Genomic DNA, 17,333 nt, shown 5'->3' with positions numbered 1-17,333 from the left:
CCGCTGCCCTTGACATTCTGAAGACTTATGAGGACACGGTCTGCAGTGTTATGGTCCTTGCCGCTGGAACAGCCTGTCAGTTAATCCATCACAGTTTGACACTTCATGTTGTTTTTCCACCATTTGTACCCTTTAATTCTTATATGCATTCCCCTCATTCCCAATACACATTATGAAGTTGAAATAAACACCACTGTCAAAGAATGTGTTATAAAATCATTTTATTTCAAAGCGGTTTGGCATTTGATATAACTTAAACAGGAAACAAAAATGTTATACAAAAATGTCCAAGAAAGAACTTGTACATCAAAAAAGGTGATTTAAAAGACTTTAGTAAAACATCTTGAGGTATGAGCAAACTAAATCAGCAACTGCAACCACAAAATAACACGGCAGAAATCATATGGGAAGAATTAAAAATGGCAAAACACTTCAAGCTCCTAGGCATTTTCATTGTACACCCTGAGATTATATTGGAAGTAAAATAGTTGCATTTATACATAAAAATATTCACTATATTAGCTGTGAATAATAAAAGTTAAAATGTCAGTTGTGGGCTAGTGAATATGCACAGGCAAACCATATGCAATGGGCGCAGCACCGATTATATGTTTTAAATGTGTGGCATTACGTGATTGGGCTAAATGCTGAAGAAGGGAGGAGCCAGACCCGGAAGCAAGCCAGGACTGGAGCAGAGCCGACGTGAAACGATCTAAATCACGATCCGTCACATCCCACAGGTTACCGAGCACTAATGGGCTGGTGAAGATACAAATAAACATTTAATAAAGCAATTCATAAGTATCTACACAGAATATTTTTGTACATGGAGGTGTACATTACCATCCTGCGGTCAGGTAGCTGAGGATGATGCCCGTTCCTTCCTGATGGCCAAGTACACTGAGGGCAGCACTACTGCAGCCAAACAGAAGAGCTACTGCCCGCACAGGCCCTTTCAAAACCCTCTGAGCATCCAGAAAACGGGCACCTGCACCGTGCCCTATGTAACTATAGAGAGGTACACATACATACTGTCAAGCACGTCACCTCATTTTTATATTTCATCATCCATTCTTTAGTAAATAACAGCAACTCTTTGCCGTTTTACTCACATGTAGAGGTCCTTGGTGGTTACAGCCTCATGTAGTTTATCTGGATCAGCAGCAGTTCCACAAACCCCTTGCCACTCCCGCTCACTGGCCAATCACAGACAGAGACGCCAGATTGGAAACATGACAGCTGTGACAGCCAGTGTTTATGCATATTTTGTGAACTTACCCAGTGAACCACTCTTTAAAGCGATTCTCAGTGTCAGGTAGGTTTCCATCTGGGTTTAGCACATAGTAAACTTTCTTGGGGTTCACACCACAGGACAGAACACAATTTGAATCCATCTGAGAAAAGAAAGACGAACCGAATTCTCATTAAAGAAACAGTTCATTCTAAAAATGAAGAAAATCATTCATAAAGGTTCAGAATGACAAGTGAATAAATGATGACAAAATACAATGGAACTGAATGGAGACGGGCTGTTGAGCTTCAAAACAAAGTGGCTCATAGTGCTTTATTCAAAAGGTTTTTGCAGCCATAAATATGTGTGCTACAGTGATGATGTAAATAGGCCCACTAGGCAGGTGGATTCTGACAAATCTTTCCATTTTATTTAATATCTACAAGTTGAAAGGTTTGAGTTAGAATAGTCTGCATAAGTACAAACACAACAAGGCTATTCAGCACGTTTTACTGTTCAGCATGACGTTGTTTTAGGTCCCTGACAATCTCTGTAGTCCAATTTAGCCACTTGTTAGCAACTAATAGTAGGGTATTACTGATATATTTTATGTTGCAAAGTAAAATGTGAAAATACCTGTTTGTGTGGTGACCTGTTTGTGTGGTGACCTTATTTCAGGGATTTCACCAAAAGAAACATTTATTTCAGGGCAATAGAACCCGAAGTTCAAAAGTTCTGACTGTGTTTTAGCACTCATCCATGAGCACTGTTTCGAAATAGGCCAAAATTTGACTTGTGCCATAGCTCTCAAATTTTAATTGAGTTCAGCCATGTTTTCGACATCAAACATCAGCTCTTACCAATAGAAAAGAACAACATTCTGCCAAATAACTCCTTCGTGTTCCATGGAAGTGATAGATTTAAAATGTAAGTGAATAGATTTAATTTGAAGCTAAATCTTTAATATGTTTAGTAAATGTTTTGCTTGTAGTAAGTAGCATATACCTCTTTCAGATGACAGTGTCCAAGTACTGCATGTAATGAGGGCATTCGAGTGACAGAACAAGACTTCAGACAAGCAATGTTCTCCCACGGCAACCTTTGCAAGTACTGTAGAGAAACAAAGCTTTAGTAAGATCTAGAAAATAGTCATGGCTTTATCATTTCATTATTAGTTAATATATATTCATAATCAATAAATTCATTCATATTTATTATTAGTGTACCTTGTCGAAGATAAGAACTGTATGTCCCTGTGGCTCCTCCCTTCCTCTCAGTTTAGCCACACCGCACTGCAGAAGCCTCAGGAAGTCTTTGTCCTGCTGACCCATTCCCTCTGCAAGACACTGCAGGTCTGGCAGGGACAGGAGTGGAGATGCTGAGAGAACCACCTTCAGGGAGAAAGAAAAATAGAGAAAGTACTGCAAGTGGGAACACTTGATGATCAAACTAATGCAGGTGCAAATAGAGGCCACATACCCTGAGAATGTCCTGTGTGATCTTTGTTTCTTTCAGTGCCTTTTGGATGCACTTCACCTGAACTTCAAGCTCAGGGTCAGAGGTCAAAGGCAGGAGTAGAGTTCGCCACACCCCTAAAGCCTCTTCCATCTCCTCAAGCATTTTCTGATGGACAGAAAAAGAACTCGCATTCAGTATATCCAACATACTCGCTTTCATATTAATCATTTTCTAACTGTCAAAGATCTTGTCTCACCTCCACACGGACATCCAATGACTTCCTTCCTTCCCACCACTGTGATTTCTCAGCCACCATGCTCACTTCTTTTTGTCCCTTCAAGACTCCATCCATTTCTTCCAGCAGCGTGGCAACAGAGCGCTAAATAAAGGTCAAATAAAAAACAGATTTGAGACAAACATCTCCCCATTTCCTTCTCATTGTCAAAAGATTAATTTAACGTTTTAAAACGCTGTATCACATTAGGATATATCGAAAAGTACTAGGTACCTCTTTGTTTGCAGTAGGGATTCGAACAGTGATTGGGGTAGAGCCACGCTCCAGTCGAGTCAGAAGAATAGTGCTGCCAATTTCATCAGGATACACCCCCACGAGTGACAGCATGCACACTGTTATTCCTAAAGCAAATACATGTCACATGTATATAATTCTGTATCATTCTCATAATGCATGCCAACAGGGCCCAAAATTACCTTACATTTTCTTCCCACCATGAATCTATTTTGCATTTGTTTTTTAAAAATATTTTGTTGCCCCTATGACAAAAGACATTGCCCTTATATACTTGCAGCAAACAGTGCCAGTCATTAGGTCACTTTCAGCAGCATAGACAATTCACTATTCTAATGATTTGGGTTAGGGTATAACTGTTAGCTTTATGTGTCCATCTTGCTTAAAGGGATAGTGCACCCTAAAGTGAAAATTGTCACCATTTTCTCCCCCTCGTCATTCCAAACCTGCATGACTGATTTTCTTTTGCAGAACACAAAAGATATTTTTAAGAATGTTGATAATCAAACAGTTTCAGTTCCCATTGATTTCCATCAATGATTTGGATGTAAGGATGTTATCTTGTATTGATAAAAGACTACAATGGAAATTGAAATGGTTTTCGGCTATCACCCAAAAATTTTAATTAACCTTTACTCACCCTCAAGCCATCCTAGGTGTATATGACGAATACAATCAGAGTTATATTAAAAAATGTCCTGGCTCTTCCAAGCATTATAAATGGCAGTAAATGGCCGGCCAAAATTTGAAGCCCCCCCCCCAAAAAAAGTGTATCCATCCATTATAAAAGTATCATCCCGTTAATTTTCAGATTAAGTTATTACCTGCTGGCAGATCTTTCATCTGCTGTGCAAACTGTTGACAGTGTGTCTGTGGGAACTGTGTTGGGTGTGTTGAGGCGAAGGAAAAGATCTGCTCAAGTGCAGAGAGTTTCTGAGACTGCGTTGCCCCAGGTGTTTCCGCCAGACTCAGAGCACCAAGACCTTCTGCTACATCATTACAAGATTTCTTCAGCTTCCTACGGAGAGACAGGAAGAAGAGGTTCTGTTCCTCGTCCAAATATTTTAGAAAACAGGCTATCGCTTTTAAATTTTTCTGCCAAAATATTTGCTTTCATCCTAACTGACATACCTGAATTGACTAACCACATGACGGGTCATATGGTGGCGAGTGGACACACCCAGTGACTGTGCATGCAGCATTGCTGTGGTGATAGGATCGTTCTGGCCGATTGACTGAGCGAGAAGTGAGCAAACATGGGGATAAAGCGAAGGAGGCGGGAAGTGGTGGAGAAGAAGCCAAGAGGAACGCAGGTACGACTGGACTGCCTCTACGGACAGGTCAGCTAAATATGAAATAAATACACTTGGTATTAAAAAGACAAAGACATTCAACAATTGTGTCAATGACAAGTCAAATTACAATATTAAAAACAAAAAACTAGGATCCTGTAAGATTTTTTTTATTAACATTTTTTGAAAGTCTTTTATATTCAACAAGGCTGCATTACTTAAATTTTTTTTAAATAAAATTACAATTTAAAATTAAGTTTCTATTTTCATATCTCTTAAATTATATTCCTGAGACGGCAACACTGAATTTTCAGCAGCCATTACGCTAGTCTTCAGTGTCACATGATCCTTCAGAAATCATTCTAAAATGCAATTTGGTTTCTTGTTTCTTGAAAACAGCTGTACTACAGTATTACCTAGCGGTGTAGATGCATGTGGTAGGGTTGTGTGAGATCCAGAGCCATTTTGTCCAGTTCTTCTGAGCTCACGGAAACACTCTCGCCCAACATCTGCAGCCAGATCTCTCCTCAAGACCTCACAATCAGCATCTGGGCTGCCTAGAACCACACACATAAAATTAATGTGGTCCAATAAGAATTAGTTAAAATTACATCCGTTCTGTTCTACAGACACACACACACCTCTATCATTTATTTCTGTGTCAGACCCTCTGAGCTCCTCCAGGCTGACATCTAAAAGAACCTCATCTTCATCCTCTTTAATCATCCTCAATTTCTCTGGCTCTTCTGTGACCTCTGAACTCTGACTCTTTTTTGATCGTCCTCTGCGCGTGCGTGTCTGGGAAGATGCAGCAGTTTCTTCCTCAGAAGAGAGGCAGCTGGTAGAGGGGAGGGCTGTGCTTTTCTTAGTGGTCCGTGATCGCCTGGAAGGTTCTGGTTCTACAGTGGGGATCACAACTTTGGCGTCCCTAGAGATGGTGTTCAGGGCTGGTTTCAGGGTGCGAGATGTTTTGGAGTGGCAGGCGTTTTTCTTTTTCTCAGCCTTTTCCACTACAGCAGGAGGTGCAGCTTCAGCGTCACTTTCATCACTGAACTCGACCTGAGACAGAACAGATGCATTCAATTAACGATTTATGATACGAAGATCTCTTACCATCATCTCAATAAGTCTGAAACCAATCAATGGGCCAAACCTTAAAGCGAGAACGCATGGTTCGTTTAGGCGCAGCTGGCACGACCACAGTTTTCTCTTCTGCAGGAGAAGAATCTTTGTAAACCTCGAACGATCCCTTGGTGTTAACTTTTGACTTTGTAATCCCACGACGGCTGGCAGATGTGGGTACAGAAATTTCAGGCACCTCACTAGTGAAGTCAAATGCTCTAAAGGGACCAACACCAGTGCTTGTGGAGACAGATTTGGACCGGGATGTCCTTGTTGCTTTGGGCGTTTTGAAACCCATGGAGGATTTTGTGATGGTAATTTTGGGTGCCAAGTCCTTAACTTTCTTTGAAACTACAGAAGTCTCTTTGGTTTTCCTGCTTTCATGGTCTGCAGATCCACTCTTACTGTCAGGGTGGCGTTTAACACCTGCCTCTGGAGGAGTTGTTTCAGAAACGGGGCTCTTGGATTGATGCTTTGATTCAGTTTTAAGTTTTAATTGTGGTTTACTTTTCGGTGGATTCCAGCCCCATTCAGAAGAAAAGAGTTCTTCGGGTGTACATTGTTTCTTCATGGACAATGCCAAGCAGCAGGCCACAGCTTTGGCCCCCAGTAGAGCAGCTCTGATGGGCCCAAGCTCTGGTTTCAGTGCCCCTTTGTGTGTCACTGCCTCCAATCCTGCCTCTATTTCCTCCCACAGGACTGTAGCTTTCCCTTTGTTTCCTGTTCGGAGAAGCTGAAGCACAGCACCTAAATGCACTTTGCCCATTTCTGCCTGGAGCAGACACAGTGCAGCTGACTTTGAGCACACAAGAGCTGCCAAACTGCTTTGGAGCTTAGCTGTGACACTATGGCAGCGTTTCCTGGCAGATTGGCGCAGTCGGTGGGAGTGCTCGGGGTCTGTCTGGAGCTCTGCTTGTAATAGCGCCCAGTGGATACTGACTCGAGCCACGCTAAGCTCACTGCAGCAGGGACAGGAGCAGGTCTCTGCGTGGGTCAGACAGGAAAGCCCATGCTGGCGTCTGGGTTTCAGAGGGGGAGATGCTCCTTGGCTCCCTAATCTAGACATGGCTTCCACAGGCTCCTTGTGAAGGGCACGAGAGCTAAGGATTCCACTCAGATCATCATCTTCCTCAAGGGTGTGACCTGAGGAAGAAGGGGCAGCTGGCCGACCTTTGCGTGGTTTTATTTTCACCTCAGACTTCTGCTGTTGCCCCTGGCCAAAATCTACATGCAAGTGGAATGAGACCAAAATATAAACTTTATTGTTAAAATAAATACTTTGTTTTTGTAAATCTAGCTTGGGTTTAGCAGCAGTGAAATAAATCAACAATATCCTTTTGGGCACCTTTACCTATACATAAAATTACAAATATTGTCTAGAAAGGGCTTAAAATGTCTTGATTTGGTAATTCTGGGAAAATCAGAATGTCTCCAATTACAATATTACCTGTACAGAGATCAAGTAAGTTTCTAACTTGCTCCAGATCCAAACTACTAGCTTCAGTTGCACCCTTCATCAACTCCAGTTCAGCTTTCAACACCAACAGCTCAGCACAGCTACGAAACAAAACATAACATGCAATTACAAATCCACAAGAAATGTGTATGGCATCCCAGGAGCAGATACAACTACTTGTGACGAGAGAAAAAAAAGCATTGTCATCCATGTCACCCCTCAATGTCAGAAACATCCCTGAACTGTCACACACATTCTGAACTCTCACACTCAAAGAAATGGAGCATCCACTCACTGGCTGAGTGTCTGCAGTTTGGTGGCCAGTTTGAGAGCCTCTAGACATTGAGCTTTAGCTTCATGAATGGCTCCACTGCTGCTCCTCACGATCACCATTCTCTCGGAGCACACCAGCACCTCACTCAGCAACAGCCATTTAAAAACAACACTGTCTCCTACAGTAAGAAAACACATCAAGTTGAAAATAACAAAGATTCCTTTAAGTAGCCAAAACTGTTACCGCTTGTTGTACCTTGGTCTACAAAGCGAGAGTCTGTGTTAGGTCCAGGGGCACCATAAAACCCGTTGCCCAACAACATCATCACAAGGCTGCACAATAGCTTCAACCCTTCATATTGAGCCGTGTCTGAGGTCTTCAGACCTACAACACATAACTTACAACTTAAAAAAAAAAATTTCACACATAGTATATGGGTAAGTGATGTCACTAATTTTGTGTGCAGATCCATTAAGTTATTCAAAAAACATTCACTACCATTCAAAAGTTTGGGGTCAGTAAGTTAATACTTTTATTCAGCATTATAAAAGATTCCCATATCAAATAAATGCTGTTCTTTGGAACTTTTTATTAATCAACGAATGTTTTCCACAAAAAGATTAAGCACAACTTTTTTAACAGTGACCAGAAGTGTCACCTGAGCACTAAATCAACATATAATAATGATTTTTGAAGGTTCATGTGACCCTAAAGACTGGAGTAACGGCTGCTGAAAATTCAGCTTTGCTATATTCAAAGCAATAAATTACATTTTAAAACGTATGAAAATAGAAAACAGTTATTTGAAATTGTAATAGTACTTTATAATATTACTGCTTTTGAACAAATAAATGTCCAAAAAAATATTGACCCCAAACAAACAGTCCACTATATCTTTAACTTCTGAATTCTAGAAATAATTTAAGGCTTTACATCATAGAGACAGAGCGACACGCGTCATAATCCGAAGACCCCGCCCACCGGGGGGGAAAACAATCGAACGCTCTCCATTGACTTCGCATTGCGTGAAGCGGCATCCTTGTCATTTCGGACTTATAACAAAAAACAGAACAATGTCTAAAAGCGGATATGTGACAAAGTGTACAGCAAACAAGCTAAGCAAAACCCACAACCAAAAACCCAGACGTTTTTATAAGCTGTTGACCCAAAAACGAGCGTTTAAGGACAAAAAAGTTGATACAGGCCATTGAGACAGAGCGCAACACGTTATATTACACTGAGAAGTACACACACTACAGGGGAACGTAATCAGCGACAGGAAATATCATATATAAAACTGACATTTGGATATTTTACTTAACAGTGACAACATATTTACTGCACACACAGGCATACTGAGTGTCAAGATCCCAAAATTGACCCATTCTTCCTGCTGAAGCGTCACGTTTTACTGCCTTTATCCACTTTTGTCTCCTTAAACTCTCGTTTTTTGGGGTCGACAGCTTATAAAAACTTATTTCTGGGTTTTTTAGCTTGTTTGCTGTACACTTTGTCACATATCAGCTTTTAGACATTGTTCTGTTTTTTGTTATAAGTCCGAAATGACAAGGATGCAGCCTCACACAATGCAAAGTCAATGGAGAGCGTTAGATTGTTTCCCCCCCCCCCCCCCCCCGATGTGGGCGTGGCCTAAATACGCTCTGTCTCTATTAAAAGGCTGAAAATTCTATATTAATCGAATCAACTCCTAGCTCCAATGAAGTTCACGCAGGAGGAATGTCTTCAACTGTACATTTATGTGAGCTTATTCATGGGATATAACTGTTCTGTTTGTGGTACCTAAATGTGTAATTTGTGTATTGGATTAGAGCTGACCATGCTGAGTGATGCTCTGACGTAGCTGTGAATCTAAAGCCTCTGTGTCCAGACTCAAGAATTCACTGGCTGTCTGCAGTGCTCGTGCCCTGAGCAGGTACCAGCTCTTAGAATGATGCTGAGCAGATTCCTTTATAACCTCCATCAGGCAGCACACACCACGCTCCACCTGAGAAAGCAAGGAGGGACAGATCAGTGGTTTTGTCAATAAGTAGTATACAATTACAATAGCCCCGCTTCCACCGAAATTACCCGGAACAATTTGTCCCAGGAACTTTTTCCCCCCAGACATGTTGCTGTCTGCGTTTCTATCACAGTCTAAAGTACTGTGAAGATTAGTCCGGTGATGTAGGACTGTATGTGACTTTCCAGAGCCCACTGGATTTCGTCTTCCGCAAATACACTTAATAAAGCCTGAACCTCATCATCGGTCCATCTGTCATATTTTTTAAACTTCATTGTTGATTCGAATAGCAAACAACTCTTACTGCACACACTGCAACGGAGTGTTAGGTTGAAATAAAATGCTGGGTGAGTCCCAAGTTCCTGCAGTCAAAACACACCGAGTACCACCACAAAGTCCCTAGTTTCTGGGGAAAGTTCCTGTGGTGCAAACGTGGCTAATTTAAATGGACAGTTCCCAGGAGTCTAGCACTGGATAAAATTGACTCAATAGTCAACAAACGGTTATATGAACAAGTATTACCTGTCCTAAAGCATAGTTTATCTGTGCTTTCTGCAGCATAGCCAGCATGGATATAACAGATGTGCCCTCAGAGCTCTTGACAGAAGTCAAACTCTGTTCTGCTTTTTGTAATTCCACCTGAAACATGCAGACAACGTTCTGGTGTAAACAACATATAAAATGTACAGTATAATATAAGGCTATTAATAGTCAAATAAAAAGTTTGTCCTGGTTAACATTAATTCACCTGTGCAAGCTGAGGGGAGCCCAGATACAGCAGGATCCTGGTAGAGTGGCAAAAGGCATTTGCACTATTTTGGGCATCGCCAAGGCTACAGAAAAGGGCTGCAGCGAGTTGATATGCCTCCAGAGCTTGTAGATGCTAACAGAGACATATTTATTATTCAACATAAATACAAATTTCAAATACTTCTCCTCTCTTGGTAATGAGTTTGAGGAGACTTATGTTACACAGCACACAGTGAGTGATGTGGGTGTGTAGTCTTACTTTGCCCATAAGTGTGTAGAGGGCAGCCATCAGTGTCATGGAATAAGCAGTGAGTTTAGGGTCTCTAACTGCAGGCACAGACCCCCTGAGCAGACTCCGCCACAGAGACAAACATCTATCCAAAGGCTCACTTAACTCTGAGACACACATGAATCAACAGTATAAGTAGATTATCCTAAAAACCAATGCTTCTCAAACCTGTTCTGGAGCCCCATCACTGCACATTTTGCATGTAATAAATTAATGCAAGTATGTATTTGTGTATGACTTACTGCTGTGAGCCAGTAGATTGAAGCGTAGTCCATCATAGACTAGCTGGCTCTCTTGTGATTTCTGTTTGTCCTCGTACTCTAGATCATTAGTGGGAACAGGATCCATATTCATATCCGTTTTATTCTCCTCCTGCACTGCACGCAATCGCTTCTCTGTGTCTACAGCCTGTTACACACACAACGGAAAATAAAGTGAAGCACAGGTGTATAATATTTTTTAGGAATGAATGTGCGCTGCCATTCAAAAGTTTGGGGTTTGTTAATGTCAATGTCATTGGAAAGTCTCTTATGCTCACCAAAGTAGCATTTATTTGATTTTCTACTTTATTTTGAAATGTAATTTATTCCAGTGATGGTAAAGCTGAATTTTCAACAACCATTACTCCAATTTTCAGTGTCCCATGAAACATGATACTTCAGAAATCATTCTAATATGCTGATTTGGTGATCATGATAAATTTTATATCAACGTTGAAAACTTTGAAGTTGTGCTGCTTAATTTTGTGGAAGGTGTGATACATTTCCCCAAAACTATTGATGAACAGAAGGTTCAAAAGAACAGCATTTATTTGAAATAAAAATGATTTGTAACCTTACAAATGTCTTCAATGTCCTTTCTGGTCAATTTAATGCATCTTTGCTGAATAAAAGTATTTATTTCCTTCAAACTAAAAAAAAATCTAGCCTGGCTGCGCCCTCCTACGTACTTCCGCTCAATTTTCATTTTCCTTCAGTACTCCGTCAGGGATTGAGGTATATTCTCTGGTTTTCTCCAGTCAAATTTTAACTGGTTCAATCAGCCAACAGAGGGAGTGGCTGAGAACGATGATGTTGATGTCATGCGCTAGTTTGAGATGACGACCAAACTTTAGCAATTGGTTATGGCAGATCCAATAGTTTTAAACTTCAACAGAGTACCCGCCTTCAAGGAAGTAAACGCTTTTCAATGGACAGTGGGTAGACTCTCTGTACAAATTAAATGTACGAGAGTATGGTTGTAGGACCAGGCTAAAAAAAAATCTTAGTAACCCAAAACTTTGGACAGTGTACACTAACAACCAAAAGTTTGGACACACCTAGTCATTCTTTATTAGTATTATTTTTAAATTTTAGAACAAAAGTAAAAGTATATTGGACACCAGTGGGTTACGTTTCCAACACTGTCTGAGATAAGATATCCATTAAAACAAAATAAACAAACCAACTACATAAATAAATAGATATGGATATATTTCATTACATGCGTCTACAAGAATAATTTCATGCAGATCAGAATGTTAAGATGAGAAACACATCTGGTAGTGTACAAGGCACTGACCTCCTGCAGGTTGGACTCAAGAGTGCAGATGTAGAGCCACAGGGAGGCATGTGCCTTCTCATCCTTCAACCTATCAGCATTCTCTGCTGTCTCTGGCTCTGCCTCCAGCAACCGCAAAGCCTCATGGGTAAAGTCAACCGCTGAACTGATTGCCAAGAGCAAAAAAAATGAATGAAGACCTCTATATTTTCAATATTTTATCTCTGATTCAAATGAGACAAAAGCTGGTTCACCCACCAGTCAGTCTGTTGGCTGAAGTCCTGGTAGCACACAACCTGTGCCATCTCACACAGATAAGTAGCCCGTCTCAGTGTGTGTGGTGTTTCTTCATGGCAGATATCTAAGAGGTCACAGAGCGTGTTGTACCGCTCCTGTGCTGTATCTCCAGTCTGCTCCTTATATACACGCAACTCCTCCTCTAACAAACACATCAGCATTTCCTCATCCATTAAAGCTTCTCCCAACCCATCCCTCAGAGTCCTTACCAAAAAAAAAAAAAAAAAAGAGAGAGAAAGAGATTTTCAGCACATTCACTCTTAAGTGGCGAACAACAGTACACCGGAACCCTTTTTGATTACCTCAGGCGTGTGTCGTCATCTCCTGCTCGGGCAGCATCACACTTGGTTTTGACCCACAGCGACACAGGTTCTGCGAGATGATTAAAAATCTGCACCCCCAAAACCCGAATCCATCGCACAATCCAGTCTAGAGCTTGCACCAGCTGACCTCCACGCCGGCTACACTGCACCGTCAGCATGAAACAGCGATTTACCTGAAAACATCCACACAATAAAACTACAGTCAAGTAGCTTATATTGTCCTTTTTTTACATTTGCATGCTTTTAAACTGAATGTACAGCTTGAAAGTCATAATATTCATAACACAGAGCAGACAATACAAATACAAAAAAAGTGACTTCTTGACTTCAAGAGCCACATTAAAACCACAAAACGTCACAATTTCATACATGTTGTTCCTTTTTATTCTCTTTTAATCTTAACAAAAGCTAAAAAATGACTAGAGGAAGCTGCAGTTCTTACCCTATCCAGAGGAAGAGAAGGAGGGCAGTCCTTACACAGCTCCTGACACACAATCACAGCCAAGCCAAAGGCTCCCTCATACAGCTTTGTGTTAAACAGCTCATACACCACATTATTCACCGCACACACTAGAGGGAAAAATAAAGACAAATGAATATAGAATTTAATTTATGTACACTCACTGGTACAGTTACACTACAGTTCAAAGGTTTGGGGTCAATAAGTTGTTGTTTTTTTTTCACTCCAAGAAAATTCTCAAATAAATGCTGTTCTTTTTAACTTCCTAATTCAAAGAATCCTGTAAAAATGTTAAACAGCATTTTAACAATCGTTTTCAATATTGATTTAAAAAAAAGTGTTTCTTTAGAACTAAATCGGCATATTAGAATGATTTCTAAGGACGAACAAAAAAATTGAAAAAAAGTTCCTTTTACCTTTTTTACAATATTTACCATTACCATTCAGTCCTTCCAGAAAAATGCGGCTTTTTTTTGTGATTGTTGCGGGCAAAAATCCTTGATTATGCGGCACGTTTTCTTAAAAAATGCGATGAAAAATGCGGGATATTTATGCAATTTTATGCGATAAAATTGCGGGAACTTGCAAAAACTGCGGTTTGATGAGAAAGAGAAAAAAAGCACTACATCACAGAAAGTGCTGGAATATTTAAGTTCTCATCTTGTTTTATTGAAGACCTTAATAATGGCTCAAATTTACAAAACATTTAGTCAATCAAGTTCTGTAGCTTTACAAAAGGAATATGCTACAACTTCTGAAAAAATTAATAAATAACTTCCTGTTTTACAGATGTCGCTATACAAAACAGACATTTGAGTGCTTCCAATGCACAAAGTGCAATCTCTTAAAGCGTTAGTTCACCTAAAAATGAAAATTCTGTCATTAATCCCTTTATGTTGTTGGACACAAATTAAGATATTTTAGTTGAATTCCGATGGCTCAGAAAGGCCTCCATTGGCACAATGTACACTCTCAAGACCCATTAAAAGGTAGCCTACTAAAGAGGTCGTTACAAAGTCCATCTCACTACAGTGGTTCTACAATAACTTTATGAAGCGACGATAATAGTTATTGTGTGCAAAAAAAACTAAATAACGACTTATATAGTGATGACTGATTTCAAAACACAGCATCATGATGCTATGAATCATCGAGTCGATTCATGATTCGGATCGCGTGTCAAACTGCTGAAATACGTGACTTTGGCGATCCAACCCGCTGAATCGACTCATTGATTCATAACGCTTCAAACCGCTGAATCAACTCATTGATTCATAACGCTTCAAACCGCTGAATCAACTCATTGATTCATAACGCTTCAAACCGCTGAATCGACTCATTGATTCATAACGCTTCAAAGCTTCATGATGCTGTGTTTTGAAATCACTCAGCACACAGGGAAACTGCTTTGCTCTTTTGCTGTTATTTTTGTTGGCCAATGGGAGTTTGTGCTTCATCATGGTTTCATCGGTATCTATGGTTTCTCCACGGGGTTTGAAGCTTTTCGATGACGTTCGCGTCGGGTAATCACGTCACTTCAAAACGTTCCCATGGCAATAGGCGGAAATGGCGGCTCTTGTGTGAAGTAAACGAAAATTTTTCAACTTTCTGCTAATATATATGACTTTTTTTGCAACGAAAATGCGGGGATTATGAAATCATGATAGCCCCGCATATTTTGCACGCGGAAATAGGCAATTTATGCGGCGAAAGTGCGGCGTATTTGAAAAAATGAGGCCCCCGCATGAATATGCGGGCTTTGGCTGATTATGCGTTAAATCACGCGATCGCATAATCGCGTTTTTCTGGAGGGACTGACCATTTTACAATATTACCTTTTTAACTTTTGGTAATAGGCTACATTCAGACTGCAAGTAAATGTGGCCCAAATCTGATTTTGTTACTCATATGTGACTCAGATCTGTTGTATCATGACAGAGTGAACAGCACAAATCACATGGAAACTGATATTTTTAATTCCGATTTGGGCCACTTCCATATGTGGTCCTACATCCAAGACAGGTCAGATGTTTTGTAATGCGCCCTCAGTCTGAACGGTCATATCAAAATGTATGCGACTTTTACATCATAGATAGCAATATTCGTCAATTCTGCTTTTGAATTGAACTTTTGACTGGTAATGCATATCTATTCTATAATGGATCAAGCATCCAATCAGATTTCAGCATGCCGACTTCAGGAAGATGTACCTGCTTTAAGTAAGAAGTTATCATTGCCGAGTGTCCGCAGTTCAGCAAGCATGCGTCCTGCAGTCGCCTGGCAGTACAACAGCACCCTGTCCAGAGAATCGCCCGCTGACACCTTTATACGCAAATGTTGAATGAAGGATATAAGTGTGAAACATCTAGCCAATCACTTTATCATGGCCTAAAGAAGGTTTAGTATATTACCCGAGATGCTTGAAGACTTTCGTATGCACTAATGAAGCCCTGGTAAAAGCTGAAGCAAAGGGAGTACTGCACCTGCTGCGAAAACGATTCCTGGAACAAACAAAAGCTTTTAAAAATTCACATTCAAAATATATATCAATGAATTTTTATACAATCTTACCTTTCGCTGTGCAAGCAGAAGTTCCTGATATTCTTCTAAAAAGGAAAAGCAAGCCAGCAATGTGGTTATATCCATCCCTTTACACTGACCAGCTTCCAACGCCCAAACCACTAGCTGACAAGCCTCTAATAGGGCATGAGACTCTGGGCCCGACATGACACGGGGCAGCACCCTGAGTGCACGTGCACATTCGGTGAAAGCCTTACTGCATTCACCTCCCGAGGTTAACACACTCTGCAGCTGCACTGCGCAATCTGCAAGGCTCAGAGCTGAACGCAAACCCACATGACCATCGACCCCCTCCAGAGCGCCGCGCAACAGTCCAACAGCCTCGGCTGAAAACCGACTATTACAGAGCAGTTTACACACTTTAAACACCACCTCACAGCTCACAGCCAGCGAGGGACAGATCAGCGAAGAGTCTTGTGGCTTGAGTAAAGGGCCGAAGAACAGTTCTCGCAATTCAGAGGTCAGAAAACTCACATCGTCGAGAGTAAAACACCCACACGACCGTTCATACTCCACTACCGCTTCCTCTACAAACAGAGGAACTTTGGATGGGAGACAGGGCGAGCCGGACCCCTGTTCTAGGAGTTTAAAGGTTAAAGCTTGTAGCCGACAGTGAAGTCTGTCCTGTGGAGGGAGGGTGGAACCACTCGTTCTGTTGGACAGGAGACTGTTCCACAGCACTGCAAAGCAATTCCGCACCAGAACATGGAAGTCATCCGTCTGTTGGCAAAAAAACTAAATATGAGGTCTACAGAGAGTACCTTGAAATATGGATACTTTTATTACAATTGAAATTTTAAAGTCAAGTCTCCAGGGTTTCCACATTTTTTGACCAATGAATGCCCACAGTTTTTCCAGATTAAAAATAAGGGGATACTTATTTTATTGAGATGGCTATTTTTATGATTTTTTTCCTCAAGCATACTGTACCTCTGCAGACAAACACTTCAGTCTTCTATACATGAGTTGGCCCAATCGACATGCAGGGCCGTGAGCCCCAAGGCTGCAGACTTTCTGTAGGATGTGGAAGACTATTTTCTCAAGATAAAATGGGTTGCTCTGCATTCCGGACTCTTCGAGCAATTCGAACGCTCGGATGGCCAGTTCCACCAACTCCACTATCTGCCCCTGATGGGCAGGGTCCAGATTACCACTGCCCAGGCACTGGTTGCATGCCCGGATGATACGATCGCACATTGTGCGAGCATAAGGACCAAGCCCCTCATCCAACTGTTTCTGCAACAAAATAAAAAAGAACAACTCCAGAAGTGTGCATCATATATGAAATAAACAAACAATTCCTATTCTCACGTTATGTACATACAAAACAATCTCTCTTTTTTTACCTTAAGCACGTTGTGAAGAACTACAGTGTCGTTAACACAAGACAACTGTTGGACATACTCCTCTGTTCTCAGGCACTTCATTGTTATCACTGTTGTGACTGCAATACAAACAGCTTTTTAAGCATTTCAAGTATTTCAGATACTATGATGATTTACTGTAACAGTAAACTAATATACGTGAGTGGTAAACTAATATGTGTGTATTGTATATTTAAATATATACATTTATATATATATATATATATAACAAATATAATGTTACGTTTATCACTATTGTAGCGATATTTGGGATGAATGACAAGTACGTGTATCAACAATGAGCTAAGGTTACTACATTAAAAGTATGTTTTATGATCATCTGCTATGC

At 40.8% G+C, this 17,333-nt stretch overlaps 2 protein-coding genes across 2 annotated transcripts in view; both read right to left on the bottom strand.

Annotated features, from left to right (window-relative positions):
- The window catches only part of chchd4b (coiled-coil-helix-coiled-coil-helix domain containing 4b), a 616,826-nt gene that overhangs the window by 343,376 nt on the left and 256,117 nt on the right, over positions 1-17,333 (bottom strand). The gene's annotated exons all lie outside the window — the stretch shown is intronic.
- Positions 206-17,058, bottom strand: espl1 (extra spindle pole bodies like 1, separase). The gene is made up of 31 exons (XM_079840503.1): positions 16,967-17,058; positions 16,551-16,856; positions 15,612-16,340; positions 15,452-15,541; positions 15,251-15,362; positions 13,023-13,150; positions 12,560-12,753; positions 12,219-12,461; positions 11,982-12,126; positions 10,664-10,829; positions 10,392-10,528; positions 10,131-10,265; positions 9,905-10,021; positions 9,199-9,367; positions 7,618-7,746; positions 7,384-7,540; positions 7,080-7,189; positions 5,664-6,856; positions 5,148-5,569; positions 4,927-5,063; positions 4,350-4,563; positions 4,043-4,236; positions 3,198-3,325; positions 2,946-3,068; positions 2,711-2,854; positions 2,458-2,622; positions 2,237-2,341; positions 1,279-1,394; positions 1,113-1,196; positions 844-1,008; positions 206-759 (listed from the first exon to the last, which is right to left on the bottom strand). Exons 1-31 carry the CDS (start codon positions 17,045-17,047, stop codon positions 558-560), a joined length of 6,540 nt encoding a protein of 2,179 aa, XP_079696629.1. The 5' UTR covers positions 17,048-17,058; the 3' UTR covers positions 206-557.

Source organism: Gobio gobio (assembly GCF_949357685.1).
Source record: "Gobio gobio genome assembly, chromosome: 17".
Classification (NCBI taxonomy): domain Eukaryota; kingdom Metazoa; phylum Chordata; class Actinopteri; order Cypriniformes; family Gobionidae; genus Gobio; species Gobio gobio.
This window is presented reverse-complemented; position numbering and strand designations above follow the sequence as displayed.